Source organism: Mustela lutreola, chromosome 4 (genome assembly GCF_030435805.1).
Source record: "Mustela lutreola isolate mMusLut2 chromosome 4, mMusLut2.pri, whole genome shotgun sequence".
NCBI lineage: Eukaryota > Metazoa > Chordata > Mammalia > Carnivora > Mustelidae > Mustela > Mustela lutreola.
The window spans coordinates 126731486-126751363 of record NC_081293.1 but is presented as its reverse complement, the minus strand read 5'-3'; the positions used below and the strand labels follow the sequence as shown (position 1 = coordinate 126751363).

The window sequence follows — 19878 nt, the reverse complement described above, 5'->3', positions numbered from 1 at the left end:
AAGAACAAACAACTCCTATTAATGATCATTAATCATTAATGGATGATTAATTAATGGATTAATGGATCACCCAAAAAGTCACCTTCCACCTAAAACAATGTGTTTCAGTGTTTAAATTGTTTGTGAACTACAAAAATATGAAGAGAGGGGAGACAACCTACAAGAGGTATCTATGAGACAACTTAATTAAAAAATAAACTAAGAGTGCCTGGGTGGCTCAGTCAGTTAAGCAACCGACTCCTGGTTTTGACTCAGGTCATGATATCCAGGCTGTGGGATCGAATCCTGCAAGGGCTCTGCACGCTACACTCAGGGTGTCTCCTGCTTGAGATTCTCTGCCTCCCCCTCTTTGCCTGCCCCTCCCCTACTCTCTCCCTCTCTCATATAAATAAATACATAAAATGTAAAAAAAGATAAAAAATGAACTAATACATGCCTTAAATATTAACATAAAAGATGGAATTGTAACATTTTGTTAAAAAAATTCCACAAAAACTAGGATACTAATAAGACTAATTATTAACTTAATCCATTGGACATGGTCTGGAATCTAAAAGGAAGATGTGAATTCTTTTTCCAAATACTGACTGACCTAGCTCAATAATCTTAACAGGTCATATATGCCCATTCCCCAAAAGAATTCTAAACCGGTATTGCTCAACAGAACCTTCTGCAGTGATGGAAATGTTCTGCCTTATCCCATAAGGTAACCACTAGCCACATGTGGCTAATGAATACTTGAAGGGTATCTAACGAAACTGAAAAACAGAATTTCCAAAATTACATCCTATTTACAAAATAATCCAGTACCCTAAACCTCAAAGAAACTGACTCCCAAATCAATGCACCTAATGCCATTATTAGGGGTCACACATCTGCTGTTCTAAAGAAAGACATTTTTAATACCCAAAATATTATTTTTACAATTTATTGCATTCAGAGGAACTTAGGTCAGATATATTCTTATGCAAAATATTAGTTAGTCTTGACCTCCACATTACCTTCTTAAATCTGTTACAGCTGTTCAATTTCAAATGGATATCCATTTCCTGTTATTTGCCAGACTTTATAACTTACAACAGATACAAAAGTTTTAAATGTAGTTATCGAATTGATACAGGAAGATGAAGTAAAGTATCGTAAGAAAACAAAACTTTACAAAAGGTTATAAAAGTGGATTGAATGTGTATCTGATCAAAGGGAATGCAGCTCAACAAGGACTTACTGGTTTAGCACCACGTCAAGAATGAAGGATGTTCCAAAGGCATCAACCTGGAAGCTCGCCTGGTCAACATGAGTCAACTGCAATATCAAAAAGAAGAAAGGTACTTACTATTCAGCCACAGCAATCAGACAATAAGCATTTCTTATGATGATTCAAAAAGATTTATAATATCATAAATTAGAAAACAGGTTCAGCATGGAGCGTAAAGGAAAAAAGTAAAATCCATACCTTCTTAGAAGCCAAGCATTCACCCATCTGAAGTAAAGTACTACCTCACCCCAGAGGGCAAGTACCCTACCTTTCTGGTTTACTCAAGTGGCTAAACAGTTCATTTCCAAGAAGACTGCACTTCATCCATTTTACTCTATATTATATGATGGGCTCCTTTAAAATTAAACTTTGTACATTAAAAAAGAGGGGAAAATATGTTCAATTTAAGAGTAAAATAATAAGATGGATAACATATTTACAAGGAAGGTATCTAAATCTAAAAAAAAAAACCTCTTTAATCCTATCTGATATTTAATATTAAATTTAAATTTACTTTAAAAATAATATTTCAGTTCTAATTTGCCAAACATAATTTCATAGACGTCTCCACATCTTTTTAGAGCAAAACTCAATCTTTGCTAACTACTGAAAATATCACCTATGAAAATTTGTTAGGGGAAAAAAAAATCACCATTTCCTATGTTACTCTAGGAACTCCCAGAGAAAATCACAAGGGACTCTTAAAAAAAATATATAATGTTACCAATAATACCAATATTAACATATTGAATAATCAAGTGCATTAACTGAAAAGAAGGAAACAAAACCATTTATTGTTTGATTCTCCAAATATTAACTGTAGCTATAGATAATCAGTAGGACTATGAATTAAATTTTTTGTTTATATTTCTCTAGTATCCAAATTTCTAAAATAAACATGTAAAATTCCAACAGTGAGAAAAAAACAAACACTATTTTATAGATAAAAACCATCTGAGCAACCATATTTAAGTAGTACACGAGGCAGATGGCGTTACTGTTCCCAGAGAACCAGCACATCTTAAAAAAAAGAAACACCCTAGGATTCTGTGGGCCATTAAGAGCACCTCAATCATCCCTGGGATTTTCACACATAGTAAGTTTATGGTATCAGGTGAAAGGAGAGAGCTTAATTGATAATAATAAAGCTTTTTGGAAAGAAAAGATAATTCTTGTCTTTTAAAGTATTTGAAAGAAGCAGGGGTAGAAGAACACCATACCTCAGTTGCTAACACATTCCAATCCCCATGTAGCCCCAAGAATGAAGAACTGTTTGGATACCTCTCAGCCTCATTACCTCATTATCGTTCAACTTTAACTCCCGGTTCATCCCAAGTAATAACCAGGCTGTCACCAAACTCTGGCTTTTTTGCTTCTTAGAGTTTTTGAAACCATACCTTCCTCTTCCCATTATCTGCCACAGATCATACTCTCCCTGATCTAAAACTGACTCTTTACCAAAACCCAAATGCAAGCCCTAGATTTCCTACTGTACCAAACACAAATTTTCTCTCCCTGGATATCAAGATCCTCCACAGTCACCTCTCCCCACCCTAGACATAATGGCACACAACTCCCCAAGGACACACCCATACTCTATCTGTGGTCAAGTCTCCCTTCTACACTTTAATTCAACAAGCTGGGTGTATTCCAACTTTTTTTGGTGTCTTTCATCCATCACTTCTGCGGAGCGCCTTTCTGAACCAGACTCTTGGATAGTGATCTTCACCAAGGTCATTTCCCAGAAATGGCCCCTTCCATCCTTCAAAATGCAGCTCAAGCTCCTCTTTTTATCAGTCTCTTAGGGCTGTCACAGACGAGGAGTTTTCAACAACAGAAATTTACTTTCTCATAGTCTTGAAGGCTGCAACTGTAAGATCAAGGGGTAGGCAGATTTGGATTCTCCCGGGACCTCTCTCCTTGGCTTCTCACTGTCCTCATGCGGCTTTTTCTCTATACATGTGCACACATGGCACACCCTAACTACCTCATTTAACCTCAGTTACGTCTGTAAAGGTCTTATCTCCAGAGTCACAGCAGGGGTTAGGGCTTCAACACAGGACTTTTGGAGGAGACATGATTCAGTCTAAACACTCCTCCTCCATGAAGTCTTCCCAGTCTTTTCCAACCACCTCCTCTCCTCCTCCTCAATACTGTTCACTATCATATGAGGTGAACACGTAGTGACCCGCGTCAGGTACTCGATAAGTATTTCCTGACTGACTCATTTGAGGTTTTATCAGTCACCTGGATACATAAATGAACAACAACGGAACAGCTATAAATTACCTGCCTACAGAAATGCACTCCTTCCATCAAAGTTGTTCTTAATGCCACGTCAGTGGATAATGTCTTTCCTTTTGTCTAAAAGCTTTCTGAGTTTCCTGAAGTGCTAACAACCATGTTTTGGAACAGCCTGCGGAAAGTGCTGCTTACCAGAAATGATGTCTCCATTAAAACCTCTCTTCTCTCCATTCTTTCTTGGCACATAACTGGGGTGAATAGGGGAGAGGCCCCATGCTGTTCATCATGGTATCCCGATTCAGTGTAGGGACCAAGATAACAATACCGTTCTTTCTCAGCAAGATACTTATTGTTTATACTAATTTCATCTAATTCTTAGGTTTTGTTTTTCCTGCAGCTTCAGTTTAGAACAGCTAGTATCTTATTTTATTGATCTCGCACGTGTCCCAAAGAGAAACGCATTACTTAAATTCAAAAGAAAACCTATTGACAGCATGTTTAACTGCTGTTTAGTAAAAAAACGCTTGCATTATTGATAGTAACAGGAACAACAGTATATTAATATTGTTTTAATCTCAGGCAAGCTTCCTTAGTCTGTACAAGGATTGATTCACTCAACAAAAACCTTCTGAGAGTCTAGCAAGTGCTGGGAGCTATTCTGATTTAGTAAAGAAAGCTGACCACGTTTCTCTGTTAGTGGGGCTTATTTTCTAGGGGAGGGAGACAGAAAGTGACAAATGACAGAGGATGAACAATAAAAAATAAACTAAGAAAATAAATACATTATTCCCAGATTTAATAAAACATGGTAATAAAACATGGTAATAAAACAGGTGACCGGGGTTGGGATTCTAGGTGGTCCTAGAAGGCTCTGGGAGGATCTGGCATCTAGGGGACACATGAGTGAGTAAAAGGAATCTGTAGTAGATGGAATAATGGCCCTAAAGATACCTGTACTCTAATCCCAGAAACCTATGAACATATTATCTTACACGGCAAAAGGGAATTACTTATGTGACAAATTTAAGCACCTTGAGATGGAGAGATTATCCTGGGTTATCCAGGTGGGCCCAATCTAATCAAGAGTCCTTGTAAGACCCGAGTCTTAGAAGGGTCAGAGTCAGAGGAGACATGATGATGGAAATAGAAATTAGAATACGGTGAGGCAAAAGCCATATGCCAATGAATCCTGGCAGCCTCTAGATACTGGAAAAGGCAAGGAAAATTCTCCACTAGAGAAACACAGTATTGCCAACATCTGCATTTTAGCTTTACAAAACCCATTCCAGGCTTCTCATCTATGGAATTGTAAGAAAATTAATTTTTGTTGTTTTATAATATTAAGTTTGTCGTAATGTGTTACAATAGCAAAGGGAAACCAAATACAGCATCACTGGCAATGTACCCGAACATTAAGAAAAGCAGTTGCCATAAAGAGCTGATTTCACCAGTGGTTCAATGTCATTCTCTTCCACGGATTGGTTAAAACCAAGGCTCTCACAGCTGGAGCTCAGACATTCATGAAGGCACAAGGATCAAACTCCAAACTCAAGACTCCCGGCCAAACCAAACTGGCAGTGGTGATGGCTGAAATAAATGTTAGCATGGTTTCCTTGCATTCTGTGTGGCCTTCTCTCTTTCTGGAACCTGCCTTCCCCATGTTTGACTTTAAAAAGCAGACCAAAGAGAACAAATATGTTTACGCCTTTAGGTTATCTTGGAGAAATAATTAAGTAGAATTACACTGACTTCATGCTGTATTAACAATCTAGCTTCCTGGCCAACACCATCAATGTGAGCCAAGATGGTTCTCAGAAAGTTAATCTTAGACCCAGCCTTTTTAGTTCAAATGAAAAGGAAATGTTTGAGAAGAGAGAACTAGTATAATATCAGGATTTTCCCCTTTTGGGGGCTGGATGCTAACATATATTGCCAAACAAAAATTCTAATGCTTATTAACTTCCATTTGAATGCTAAAAGGTAATAATGGCTCTCAGAGATATGTAAAAAATGTAATTTTGCAGAAATGCATTCTTTCAAATTACTTCATAAGAATGATTTGCTATTTTGGGAAGCCTGGGTGGCTCAGTCAGTTAAGCAGTTGCCTTCAGCTCAGGTCACAGTCCTGGAGTCAGGGGACTGAGCCCTGCATCGGGCTCCCTGCTCAGTGGGAAGTCGGCTTCTCCCTCTGCCCCTTACCCAGCTCATGTTCTCTCTCTCTCAAATAAATAGATAAAATCTAAAAAAAAAAAAAAAAAAAAGAATGATTTGCGATTTCAAAAACTATTAATCAAATGCTTCAGTATCATACAGTAATATGGAGAAAACTCTTAAAGCTCATATAATACATCATCTTTATTTTACAGAGAAGAAAACAGGCCATTGTGGACAAATGTCATTTGCAAAGTCACACTGCTTGGTAGCAGAGGCTGTTGGCAGCATGCTTCATCCTAGTTTTCATACTGCAGTGTGGAGGTACTTGCAAGTTTTACTGGGTTCTTAAGACTAATTATTATAATAGCATTTTTAAAGTCACTAAAATGTTCTAAAGAACATTTTTAAAGCATATGAAAAGAAAATTAAATGATGAAAAACAGTGTTTAGAAATCTGTTTTCACTAGAAAAATCAATAGCGTTACCACATCGGACACAGAGCAAAGGTTCTGAGGCCAATTGATCACAACCTAAGAAATTAAGAATTAGTTTAAAGTAGACATAGAAATCCATCTTTTAATGAAAAAAAGTTACATAGGCATGGCAAAGTGTGTGAGTGTATGTGTGTGTTTTAAGGACTGAGACAGCACTGAGGCTAACCTCTCTAGGAGCTGTGAAACAAAAGATTGAGAGAAAAACATCAGAAGATATAAAATAACTATCCAGATGGCAAGAAAACTTAATAAACCAATAAAATTATGTAAGGATAATTTTAAATTCAAATTTCAAAAATGAATCACAGAATTTTAGGACCAGAAGAACCTGCTACAAATTCCCAGATTGAGGCCTATTTATTATTCATGGATAACAGCTGAAATTTCAATGTGAAGCTAACATAACCCCATGCTCCTGTGCATTTTGCCTCTTGGCAGCCTTTCTCTCCTTGCATCGACTAGAGCCCATGAACCAGGGCCAACCTACATATCCGAAAGATCAAGTAAGTACAAATGAACCTTTCAAGACTGCTTTATTCATAACCATTTTTTTAAAGCTAAGTTGACACTGAAACTTTCACGGGAGAATCAGAACTCTGACACAAAGAGAAAGACAAGAGAGTTTGGGTTTTTAATTAAACCCAACTTGAATAATGAATCAGTGAATACCAATGGAGGTAGGAGATTACCAGTTAAATGGCATTGTGTAACCCGGTAACTGTTAAAGTAATTAACATTATTAAAAAGAAGTCTTTAATGCATGTAACAGAATCTTTAGCTTTTCTGCATCCAAAATACTTTACTATTCACTTCAAGTTAGTTTAAAAAAAAAATACAAGTGTAATTCCTGGCATCTAATATACCTTGAGATCAGTAAAAAACAAAATACCAATACTCACTTGCATATATCATCCCTTTCTTTTTCTACAACAGAAAAGTCCAATTGAAAAATCACCAGGATCCCACTGTAATTACTCCACGGCCTTATGTGAACTTCTAACAAAAGAGCTCAAGGAGACACATCTATTAACATTAAGATTCCTCATTCTACAATTTGTTGGGGCCACAGCAGCCGGATAGTGTTCCCTTGGCTAGTAGGTTAGTAAATGGAATTCTGTGCAGAGCTAACATGTGTGAGCCTAACACGTAACCAGTTCCCATGGTTTTCCCTTCTAGTTGAACTTGGTCTCCAACTCAAATGCCAGTTCTTGCACTGACTTGAATTGATGTGAAAAATTTTGCATTGATGCAAACCTGTTCATTCAATGGGACATACCCTTGTTTTGGGGTGGATGACCCAAGGATAGATATTATACCATATAAATCTCTGCATCGAGGAACCTCTAGGTGAAGCCATATATAACACACGCACAAACACACACACACAACTTTCTTTAATGAGTCCTTGACAAGCATTCTCTGAATTTCCCTGGCTGAAGTTTCCAGTCGGGGTGACCCTGGAAGCCCTGAAGGCTTTGATTTCTTTACGGCCATGGGCCCTTCTCTCCAGTGGCCCCTGCTCCAACAACTAGAGGCAGAGAGACTGTGCTGACACAGGCACCAACCAGCCTTGATATTCTCATCTCCACTCCGGAAGTCAGGCAGCCTCATTACCTATTTATGCTCCAGCTATCTGCTGATAAATCAGTCTCTCCATCATCTTGGCCATTAACCGCCCATTACTAGGTCTTCATTTTAGGCCTGAACAAGAAACGCTTACTCGTGTAATTCTGAAGTCAGAGAAGGCCTCTAAGACCTTTAGCAGCCTGAGAACAATATAATATGTAGTGCTATTGAGCTGTAATTAAATCTGAGTGCAAGGAACCCCAACGTTTGGATGCGACAAAATCAGCAGACAAAAGGAGCAGACGAGAGATGAATCAGCCCTGGAAAACAGATACTTTTCCTTACTGCAAGAAAGTTGGGGAAAAAGATGACATGTCTTCCTGGTCCCACTAGTGACTCGATATTTAAAAGTAAGTTATGAAACCTTCCTATATTTCATCTTGCTTTTCCCCAAATGTGAACTGAAAGGAGTATAAGTTACAGAATGCTGTGAGAAAAACACTTAAAAATTTTTGTTTATGGTGAAAGTATATAACAGCTTGTTACAAAGAATAATGTAACTACTGAAAGCTAAGTAAAAGACAGATAAAAAGAGCAGAGGAGGGGAAAAATCAGTAAACAGTTAAGCTGTTACATTATCAAATGAATAACTAGTCAGTTCCGCTCTAAGTCAGATCATTTTAAAAGCAGACTTCTAAATAAGGGTTGTCTCTTGCCAGCTGGGTCCCAGTCTCTCCTGGAGGCAACATCGGAAACAGGCCAAGTCCAAAGAACAAAAAGTAAGAATGGCGAGTTCTTCACATCAAGATTCACTTCACTCAGTGCTGGTATGTCAATGCATTTTTGTCTGCTTGCTTGATTAATTTCATCTTCTTTGCAAAGATATTAGAGATGTCTGAGAGTTATGGTTCATTTCCACTAAAGGGTTAGCTCCAAGCATTCAAGGAAAGAAAAATCAGAAATAATACTGAACAAAATCCCATGATGACTAGCTGGCACATAAGAATTCCATAGCATTTTCCTTGGGAAGCAAATTCACGTAGGATAAAAAAGGATTTTTCTCCCCTAGAACTAAAGACTAAAATTATGTAAACTTTGGAGGGCTTCCTGCACACACATAAACTTACACATACATACACTAAACTGTAAAAGGACCAGATTCCTAACTTCCTAACATATCTCCACTGTCCACAAATTTTCCAAGAACACAGTGAAGAAATAATCAAGTAAAATATCGCAAAAACAAAATTCCTGCTTAAAAGGAAAAAAAAATAGGCAGTAAGTTTCTAATGTCCAAGATATTCAAAAGATGCTTTTTCTTCTGAAACTCATCACTCACCCACCAAGGGCTTTCTTCAAGAGGACACTAAATGAGAGAATTTCAGAGACAAGAACCCCTGAAAATATTTCTTTCTGTTTGTTTGTTTCTCAAGTAGTTAGAACGAAGATTGATATGAAGAATACACTTGCCACCTTACCACAACTAGGAAGGAAAGGAAAAAAGGCAAACTTGTGTGAGGGAAATAAAACAATAGCAGCCATCTCTGAGGAAACCACGTCTCAAATCATGGACTCTTCCATGCACACACAGGTTAGAACATAGCAAGAAACTGTTATAGAGATTTAGTGTGACATGAATCTGTCCCCCAGATTTTTAAACTGGTAGTATGATTCACATACTACCAGCTGATGTCTCCAAACTGATTTGAAGAATAACTCCTTGCCCTCATGTTAGAGGAAAGCTTTCATAATCCATCCATGATGTATGTTTGAGAGAAAACACAAATACCCAGTAGGAAAACTTTTGTTTTATGTACAGCATTACATGTATCTAGTCTATAATCTTTTGGGAATACTAACTTCAAAAGCACCATAATCTGGGCGCCTGGGTGGCTCAGTGGTTAAGCCGCTGCCTTCAGCTCGGGTCGTGATCTCAGGGTCCTGGGATCGAGTCCCGCATCGGGCTCTCTGCTCAGCAGGGAGCCTGCTTCCTCCTCTCTCTCTGCCTGCCTCTCTGCCTACTTGTGATTTCTCTCTGTCAAATAAATAAATAAAATCTTTTAAAAAAAAAAAAGCACCAAAATCTAAAGATTAAGTAAGTATAATTTTTCAAACATGTTACTAGGAAAAATCAAACAGGTAACAAAATCATGAAATTATTCTGTTGGATAAGGGTAATGAAAGAAACTCTAGCAATTACTTTTACTTATACTTTTTTCATTTATTGGAGTCAGTCACTATTAGCCCTAGCAATAAATAGATCATTTTTGTCACCTAATCTTTACCACTAAACAACTCCCCTAGAAAAGTGAAATGCCTTTGAAAAATATACGGACTGTAAATCATGTCTGAAAGCAAGACTGTTACGAGAGGAAACAGAAAATTCAACCAATCAAATCACATTATCCAATGTAATTCCAATAGGCTTGCATGTGTGTTATGGCAAGGAAAGATTGTAGCCAACTGTAACCTAGAAAATAATTACTACTTGATACAAGCAAACTCTATAAGCTGGAGAGTCTGACTCCAAAAAATCAGAACAGAAGGATACCTGCTGCCCTAAAAGAGGGAGACAGAACACAGATTATCACTAAAGGGTTTTCAAGACTAGGACAAGCAAACAGTGTCTAATGATAAGATGTCAGAATCGAGCATAGAGTATCCCTTGGCCCTGAAACATAAATTCACAAGAGAAAAAAAAAAAAAAAAGAGAGAGAGAACCACAACATAATATTGGAGAGTTTCTAAATATAAAAAGAAATCAAATCTTTAGTCCCACCACTTTTCTCTTCACTGGCATACACTCAGCTCTTGCTAGAAACAACTTCATGTCAAAGGCATGATAGAACGTGACTCCCTCCATGTGAGAAACAAAAAAGGACATGTAAGCTATGGACATTGGGGAAGGTATGTGCTATGGTGAGTGCTGTGAAGTGTGTAAACCTGGTGATTCACAGACCTGTACCCCTGGGGATAAAAATATATTATATGTTTATAAGAAAAACCAAAAAATTATTTTTAAAAAAAGTTTAAAAAGAGAGAGAAAAAAAAAAAAGGAGATGTAAATAGAGTCACAAGCAGCCATGGCCTCCTTAGGGTGGGCTGGTGAAACCAGGGAGCCCCCAGCTAGGCAGAGCCATTTTTTTTTTTTTTTTTTTTTTAAGTTTCCCATCTATAAAGATTTTATTTATTTATCAGAGAGAGAGAGAGGGGGAGAGAGCAAACACAGGCAGACAGAATGGCAGGCAGAGGCAGAGGGAGAAGCAGGCTCCCTGCTGAGCAAGGAGCCCGATGTGGGACTCGATCCCAGGACGCTGGGATCATGACCTGAGCCGAAGGCAGCTGCTTAACCAACTGAGCCACCCAGGCGTCCCTGGAGCCATTTTTTTTTTCCCCATGTTTAAACTCTTAGCCTTAACAAAGGAGCACACATGCAGGGGCACTGGACTGTTTCTGATGTTCCATAAATGACCTGGGTCTCTATGCTGTTGATGTGTTTTGATATGAAGCTGAACAAACTCTCTAGTTGTTGCCTCTACTGAGCACAGATTAGAGCATAATGAAGGCTTCGTGCATCTGGCATGCTGGGTTAAAGAAAGGATTCCTACAAGACATCTTGATTCTCTTTCACAAAGGAAACAGACTGGGCATGGCTTTTCTGTCCATTTCATGATAGTTTTTTATAGCTTGTTGCTCGGAAGCAAATGAAGACTTTGAAGTAACATAGAGTTCATTTTTCAATTGATTTATTAAATGATGCTGTAGGAGAATTTATTCACTGCTGAAAAATGTGTAGGTAGGGGCTCTAAACTATGCCCACTGAGTTTCTGGGAAGCTGCCTCCTGGCAGGGACTCCTGACTGAAATGTTCCCCAGAACAGGATCCTTAATGAAGGGCCACTGAGCCATCCCCTTTGTCCTTCTCTGGTCTTCCCTACATGGGTCTACCATCTTCATACCACCACCTCCTCCTGAACCCCTTCCCTGTGCACAGGATCCTATGAGAACCGCAGAAGACTTAGAGGAAATACAGTCCCTGTCCACAGATTTTAATGGTCTACAAGGACACTTTACAACCATATAAGGGAATAATCCAGTGCTAAAGTGTTTTTATCCTCGAGTTTCCCTCTGTTTTAAAATTGTGAGCAGTCTCTTATGAAAAGCTGCAAAGAGTACTGGCTAAGACCCTAGATTCCAGAGTCAGATTTCCTGTTTCAAATTCTACCTCCACCCCTTCCCCAAGTTAATGATCTTGGGCAAGTTACTTAAACTCGCCATGCCTTAGTTTCTCCGTTGAGTAAATGCGAACAACATTCCCAACCTCAGGATTGCTGGGAAGACTGAGTACACACAAGGGGCGCAGAAGAGTCTACCTCCATCAGTGCTATCACTGCACCACATGGGTAGCACAAGTCTGAGTACACATAAATCAAATTCTGTATTACATCTAGGGCTCGGACTTATTCTCGCTTACCCATTGTCACTTCCAGATGACAATTCCTCCATTCCTCTCTGAGGCTCATGCCTGATGGCTGCATTACCCTCCACTCTCTGTACCAAGTGCCTGTGTATTCCCAACACTTAGCACCTTGCTTGGCACAAAGTATGTGCTCATTTATGCATTTAATATAAACGTGACAACTGTTCTCTGACAATAATATAAATAAACGTTATTTTGCGAATTGCCAAAAATGGAGAGGAGCTCTTAGGAATATAATCATTATAAAGGTTGCTTTCATTGTTTAAACTATTTTGTTGGCTTCTTTTAGTTCTCTAGCAGTTACAAGCACTACCATTGTTAAAGAGAGTGTAACCCTTCTTAGCATGTGCATTCCACTAATGGTCCTTGAAAATTTCTGACCTGTATTCCATGCCCAATTTAATCAACTAATACTTGGTAATGAGTGTGGTCATCATTTAGCTACAGCACTTGAAATATGCATTACCGGGACGCCTGGGTGGCTCAGTTGGTTAAGCAGCTGCCTTCGGCTCAGGTCATTATCCCAGCATCCTAGGATCGAGTCCCACATCGGGCTCCTTGCTTGGCAGGGAGCCTGCTTCTCCCTCTGCCTCTGTCTGCCTGTGCTTGCTCTCTCTCTCTGATAAATAAATTTTTAAAAAATCTTTCAAAAAAAAAAAAAAAGAAAGAAATATGCATTACCTATAGGAGAAAGATGGGAATTGGGAGTTTTAGGGAAATTCAATGACTTAAGTGATTAATTTCCCACTTGTTAGGTAAAAAATATATATCTATTCAAAACTATTTTGAGGGGCCCCAGGGGGGCACAGTCCATTAAGCAATCAAGTCTTGGTTTTAGCTCACTCGTGATCTCACGGTCATGCAACTGAGCAGAGTCTGGCACATAGTCTGCTTGAGATTCTCCCCCTCTCCCTCTGCCCGTCCTGCTCCTGCTCTCTTTGTCTCTCTCTTGCAAATAAATAAAAAATTCTTTAAAGAAAAAGAAATTATTTTGAAAAAATTATGGCTGAGACTATTTTATAAGTTTTTGAAACAGTTCCCCAACCTCTATTTATGGTCTGTTCCAATGCTGAATCATCTTATTTTCTCTCCTATATAGCTAACAAAACTCTCTTAATGCAATTTAGGGCTATTGCCTCCATTTGTGAAACAGGATATGTTCAAAGATCTGTTGGAAGCATGCCGCTCATCTCTTAAGTACAGGAGAAATTATGTACTACTTTGTAAGCTTTACAGCACACTAGCTCTAAAAATACCTACCAACCACACAGAATAAAACATCCTGCAAAGAAAGTAAACCATAGCCACACATGTACTAAACATGAGAGAGGAGTACATTTAGCTGCACGGAAGTAATACTACCTTGCAAAGAATAATCAAAATGCATAATACCATGGGGAGATGGAGGGGAATGGATTACATTTAAACACCAAAGTGAAAATCTATATGTTCTTCTTTGGTGAGAAAATACAATCCTTTGAGAAGACAGGATACAACTGAAAATACTGCCAGACACATGGATAATTCCAAATATTTACCCCAGTACAGTTTTCAGTGAGACCTTCCAACACAAATCTTTGGAGTAACAGCACTGTTACTCATAATTTACAGACACGCCAGTCTTAGGGTCATTGTACCGGCTGTTCTTTCATTCTGGAATGCTCTTCCTGATATACATGCCTGGCTCACTCCCCGCTTCCTTCCAGTCTTTTACCAATGTCACTCTCTGCAAGACACAGTGGACCACCCTATCAAAAATTACAACCTATGATACCCACACCGCCCCCCCATACTCCCAATCCCCATTATCATGGTATATGTTTCTCCTTCTCCGTAGAACTCATCACCTTCTAATATACCATATAATTTGTCATTTTTTATATGTTTATCTGCCAGAATATAAGTCCCATAAAAAAGGAAATCAGGTGTTTGTTGTTTTTAATAATTCACTGATGTATCCCAAGGGCCCAGAACAGTGCTTGCCACGTCGTAGGCCCTCAATAAATATTTGTGGAGTGAATTTTTAAAACATCAGTTCACAAATATAATCACAAGAAATAACTCCATTTCTCTCTCTCTCTCTCATGTATATGTGCACACACACACTTTACTAAGCCTTAATCTGGAAAAAAAAAGAGTAAAAATTTTAATTGCAAAGCTGGCAAGTTTAAACTTCATAAGGAAAGGAACAAGAATCAAAGTCTATGAAATATTTTCAATCTTCTCTGTTCCTTCATTATTCAAAGACAGGATGATGAAAGGAGAAATCGAGAATCTCTAGTTCTAGTGAAAACACACTGCAAAGAACAGGAGCTATAAAAAGGCATGATTAATGGCTCAAACATAACTAAAATACCCAACTGCAGCAAGGCCAGAAGGTTCAGAGACAAGTGTAGCTGTTTCTCTCATCCACTGGAAGGTGAGAATTGAAACTGACCCACCGGCCCTGGTGGAGATGGGATGGTCCGCAAAGACTCTCCACAAAGACACACACAACCCCTGCTACTACCACCGGCAAAAGTATCTGCATTTGGAGTTCTTCTCCTGAACACATCCCACAGTGAGCATATGATGCTAAAATGAAAGCATACGGATTTCTTCTAACCTAATTATTTCTTGAGAAAGAGAAATAACACAATCAACTTTGAAATAACAGATTCTGGAAAGCCTGTTTGTTGAAAACTGTTGGAAATGCAGAAACACATGGTTGATTGATTAAGTGTTAAAATATTTATTAAATATGGAAATCCACTGCAAGAAAATGGAAGTTCTTCCTTGCGCTGAGGGCCATGTCTAAGGCGGGGCAGAGTCATCTCAACAAAAAGCTCGGCAAAGGAGCTTCTGATCATAGCTTGTAGACAAGGGGACCCAAAACAACAGGACGATTCAAACAGGAGAAAAAAGAGAACTGAGAATGACTAAAAGTTGTATTAAAAGCCACTGCTAAAAGGTACACAAATTTTACAGTACATGAATTATATCTCAAAAAAGTTATTATTAAAAAACTATATTAAGGGCTGCCTAGGTGGCTTCATTGATTAAGTGTCTGACTCATGGTTTCAGCTCACGTCCTGATCTCAAGCTCCTGAGACTGCGCCCCACACTGTGCCTGTGCCCAGCACTGAGTTTGATTGTCCCTCCCCGCCTGCTCCTCCCCCTGATTAGGTGCATGCACCGGCATGTGTGTGTGCCCTCTTTCCCTCTCAAGTAAAATATTTAAATTTTTTTTAAAAAATAAAGTACAAAATAAATGAATAGAATCTTTAAATGAAAAAAATAAAAAATAAAGTACAAAAATTATATTAAAAAATTAGGATTGTTGGGCACCTGGGTGGCTCAATGGGTTAAAGCCTCTGCCTTCGGCTCAGGTCATGATCTCAGGGTCTTGGGATAGAGGCCCACATCTGGCTCTCTGCTCAGCAGGGAGCCTGCTTCCCCCTCTCTCTCTGCCTGCCTCTCTGCCTGCTTGTGATCTCTGTCAAATAAATAAATAAAATAAAAATTAAAAAAAAATTAGGATTGTTGTCTTAAACACCATTGCAAATGCAAAGTTTTCACAGAAGAAAATGGACTTTGTTATAAAAACTGTTACTTTGTATAAAAATTTGGAAGCCATTTTTCCTCAAAGGTCTGTTCTTTAGATTTTTGCTTTCTGAGGCTCTTCAAATAAGACACGGTTTTCAAGGCACGCCTAAGTGGCTCAGTGGGTTAAGGCTCTGCCTTCGGCTAGGGTCATGATCTCAGGGTCCTGGGATCAAGTCCCGCATCAGGCTCTCTGCTCAGCAGGGAGTCTGCTTCCTCCTCTCTCTCTCTGCCTGCTTCTCTGCCTACTTGGGATCTCTCTCTGTCAAATAAATAAGAAATGAAAATCAATGTTGAGAAATCTTAAAAAAAAAAAAAAAAGACATGGTTTTCAAAAAGAAAATAAAACAAGTTATCAAAAGAAAGCATCTCATCCTCTAACCCAGCTCTACATACAAATTCTAATACAGCCTGGTTTAGAAACCTGGAGTCCACCCTTTAATCCCACTGCCTGTTAGCCAATTTGTGTCCTGCTCTCCCTTCCTTTGCTCATGTCCTGGCTGGGAACAGCCTTGTGGAGGATACAGACCACTGAGGCCTCAGCTGAGGCAGGGAGGCCTCCCAGCCCAAAGTAATAAAGCTGCACTGTTACTCATTCAATTTTAAGAAAACAAATTCCACATGATATTTGAATTAATTTTATGGAAACAAAACTACACAGTGTAGAGAATACAGTCAGTGATACTCTAATAGCCTTGAATGGCGAGACACCATTCACATCCATAATATTTTTATAAGTTTTTAAGTCTTAGCATTCCAAGTGATTATGAAGATAGAAATATACAGAAATTTTTAGGCACTGTCAGTGGAATATAAACTGGTGTATCACTATATAACCTGGCATTATGTAGAGAAGTTCAGAACTTCTCTACATAACTTGAAAGCAATCTATAAATACCATTAACATAAAAATAAATGATGGTAAGTTTATAACATGGAAAGCCAGAAAAAAATAAAAAGGAAAGAATTCAATTATTTTACCTGTACCAACATAAGAAATTGAAAATCAATGTTGAGAAGTAGAAAAAATATACGATACCAAATAAGTGCATGTACAAAACACACAAAATAGTAATATATATTGTTTATGGATAAATATTTATGAAGCTAAAGTATAAAAAATCCAGGAAGGATGCACACTAATTGCAAGATAATGATTTCCCTTGAGAAGGATGAGGAAATGGAAAGCAGGAGAGCATCAGCTGAAATCTATAATGTTTATTTCTTAAAAAAAAAAAAAAAACCCAAAACTATTAAATTTGTGTTGATTCTGTGTGGTGAGTATAAGAGTGTCTCTCTCATTATTCTATCTACCTTTTTTATATGTTTGAACTACTTTAAAACAGGAGCTTTTTTAAATTTAAAAAAAAAAAAAAAAGCTTTCCTAAAAAAATTTTCACAAGCACCTTCACATGGTCAATTTTGTAGATGCCACAGAACAGCTAAGGGGTGAATAACTCAAGCGTGTTAATGTCTCTAATGCCATGGCCAGAAAAACTACAAGAAACAAAAATTAATGGCTAAAAGACACAAGGAGGTTCATATTGACACAACTTTCTAAAACCTTTTAAAGGGGTGTCTGGGTGGTTCTGTTGGTTAGCGTTGGACTCTTTTATATTTTTTTAATTATTTTTATTAAAGACTTCATTTATTTATTTGACAGAGAGAGAGATCACAAGTAGGCAGAGAAGCAGGTAGAGAGAGGGGAAAGCAGACTCCCTGCTGAGCAGAGAGCCTGATGTGGGGCTCAATCCCAGGACTCAGAGATCATGACCTGAGCGGAAGGCAGAGGCTTTAACCCCCTGAGCTACCCAGGTGCCCCAGTATTGAACTCTTGATTTTGGCTCAGGTCATAATCTCAGGATCTTGAGATGGGGGGGTTCCATGCTTAGCACAGAGTCTGCTTGAGAGTCTGTCTCCCACTCCCTCTGCCTTCCCCAACCTATGCTTCTGCTCACAGGCACATACTCCCTCCCCCACCAATCTCTCTCTAAATAACAAATCTTTTAAAATCTTTTAAACCAGAGCTGACCAAAGAGCTGCCTTGGGTACGAGGCTCACCTGCCAGGAATCCTTAGAACAGTTTTATTTATTTGAGAGAGAAAGGCAGAGAGGAAGGGCAAAAAGAGAGGGAGAGTCTTTTTTTTTTTTTTTTTTTTTTTTAGATTTTTATTTATTTATTTGACAGAGAGAAATCACAAGTAGGCAGAGAGGCAGGCAGAGAGAGAGAGAGGAGGAAGCAGGCTCCCTGCTGAGCAGAGAGCCCGATGCGGGACTCGATCCCAGGACCCTGAGATCATGACCTGAGCCGAAGGCAGCGGCTTAACCACTGAGCCACCCAGGCGCCCGAGAGGGAGAGTCTTAAGCAGACTCAATCTTATGACCCTGAGATCACGACGTGAGCTGAAACCAAGAGTGGACGCTTAACCAAATGTACCACCCAGGTGCACCAAGGTGATGAAAATGTTTTAACACTGACAATCGGAGTGGTTGCACAACTGTTTGAATATACTAATAAACTTTGAGTTGTAAACCATTGCTAAATGGGTGAATTCTATAGTATGCAAATTATACTCCAATAAAGCTCTCATTAAATATATAAACACAGGTAAAATACACGTAATTTTGTTCCTGAGATTACAATGGGTCTGCTGAACTCATGAGAACTGCTAGAGTTCATTTCTAGGGGTCAGCTACTTGATCCTACGATTTTGAAGTGGGATCTCGTCACCACCCTATGCCCTCACTTTCCTTTCTGGTCTTAACTCCTTCAGGTCCTTCATTCACACTAAGATATAAGTGCTTAAAAACTGCTCAGAGTGCCATCCCTCCCTAGGGTCTCTATTTATACTAAAGGAACTATTCTCAAGTGGTGTTTTTGTTTTTGTTTTTTTCCTGATTTAATTAGATGTGTGGTCTTTTAGCATCATGGAGATTTCATGGAATAACAGTTCTGTGTTAGTAATATCTACCTCCTAAGAAATAAGGAAAGAAAATATTTTAAATTAACTTGTTAGGCCATAAAATGGTGGGTTAACAATTGGAGAAAAAATGAAAATAAAATATTAGATAAGAAAGTACCTGGGACTTAGTTAAAAGAAAAAAAAAAGATGTAGTTAGTTTAAAACCCCAGTTCAAAAAAAAAAAAAAATCAAAATTCCAAGATAAATATCAAGGGAACTCCTTGGGTGAGTATGTCATATGAGGTCAGATTCATCAAAAAATACTACATGTCACTCTCCCAGAAGACAAGCATCATTGTCTTAAAGAAAATGCAGCTCCAGGCCCCAAATGGTAAACTCTAGTGACTGAAGTCACACACAAAGGTTAAATAGCTTGGATTTATTTTTACTGGAAGAGATGAGGCTATAAACTGACATGAGTGATTTTGTCACAGTGATTAAAGTGGCAGAGAGACTGTGAGGTGGCCTTAGGTGGTGGAATGTCAGTATGCCAACCAGTGTCTGAGTTCCCACTGCTTTCTCTGGTGTTCTCCCTCCTTAACATCGTGGCCCTGCCTTTCCTAATAAATCCCACCTCAAATCTGAAGCAAAAGAGACAGTTATTTCAGCTCAGATCCTCAGGGATGGGATCCTTCACAGAACCTGGGCATCCTATATACAGGGGGTCTCTCTTGGGTTAGCAAGAAGAGATGGGGGAGTAAGAGGAACATAGAGGTCACAGACAAAACAAAGATGTGGAAGGAACCCCATGCTGCTTTCAAGCTCATCCCAACAAAACATTTTAATAATCTGGAAGAAAGAAATACGATCATGGTTGGAAATACATCAAAAGTACATAAAATAAGGGGCATTTGGGTGGCTCAGTCAATTGAGTGTCTGATTCTTGATTTTGGCTCAGGTCATGATCTCAGGATTGAGGAACTGAGCCCTTTTAGGGCTCTGCACTCAGTGCTGAGTCTGCTTGTCCCTCTCCCTCTGCTCCTCTCCTCCATCCTGCCCTGTCACTAAAAGATAAACAAATAAAATCCTATTAAAAAAAAAAAAAAGTACAGGGGTGCCTGGGTGGCTCAGCTGGTTAAATGTCTGTCCTCACTCAGTTCAGGTCCTGAGTTGGAGCCCTGCCATTAGGCTCCCTGCTCAA

At 38.7% G+C, this 19878-nt stretch overlaps 1 protein-coding gene across 16 annotated transcripts in view; it reads right to left on the bottom strand.

Annotated features, from left to right (window-relative positions):
- The window catches only part of ADAM22 (ADAM metallopeptidase domain 22), a 221715-nt gene that overhangs the window by 186801 nt on the left and 15036 nt on the right, over nucleotides 1-19878 (bottom strand). For all 16 annotated transcript variants that reach the window (XM_059171028.1, XM_059171030.1, XM_059171033.1 and 13 more), the window contains exon 3: nucleotides 1226-1302. In XM_059171028.1, the coding sequence (XP_059027011.1) occupies nucleotides 1226-1302 (77 nt within the window). The remainder of the gene's footprint in view (nucleotides 1-1225; nucleotides 1303-19878) is intronic.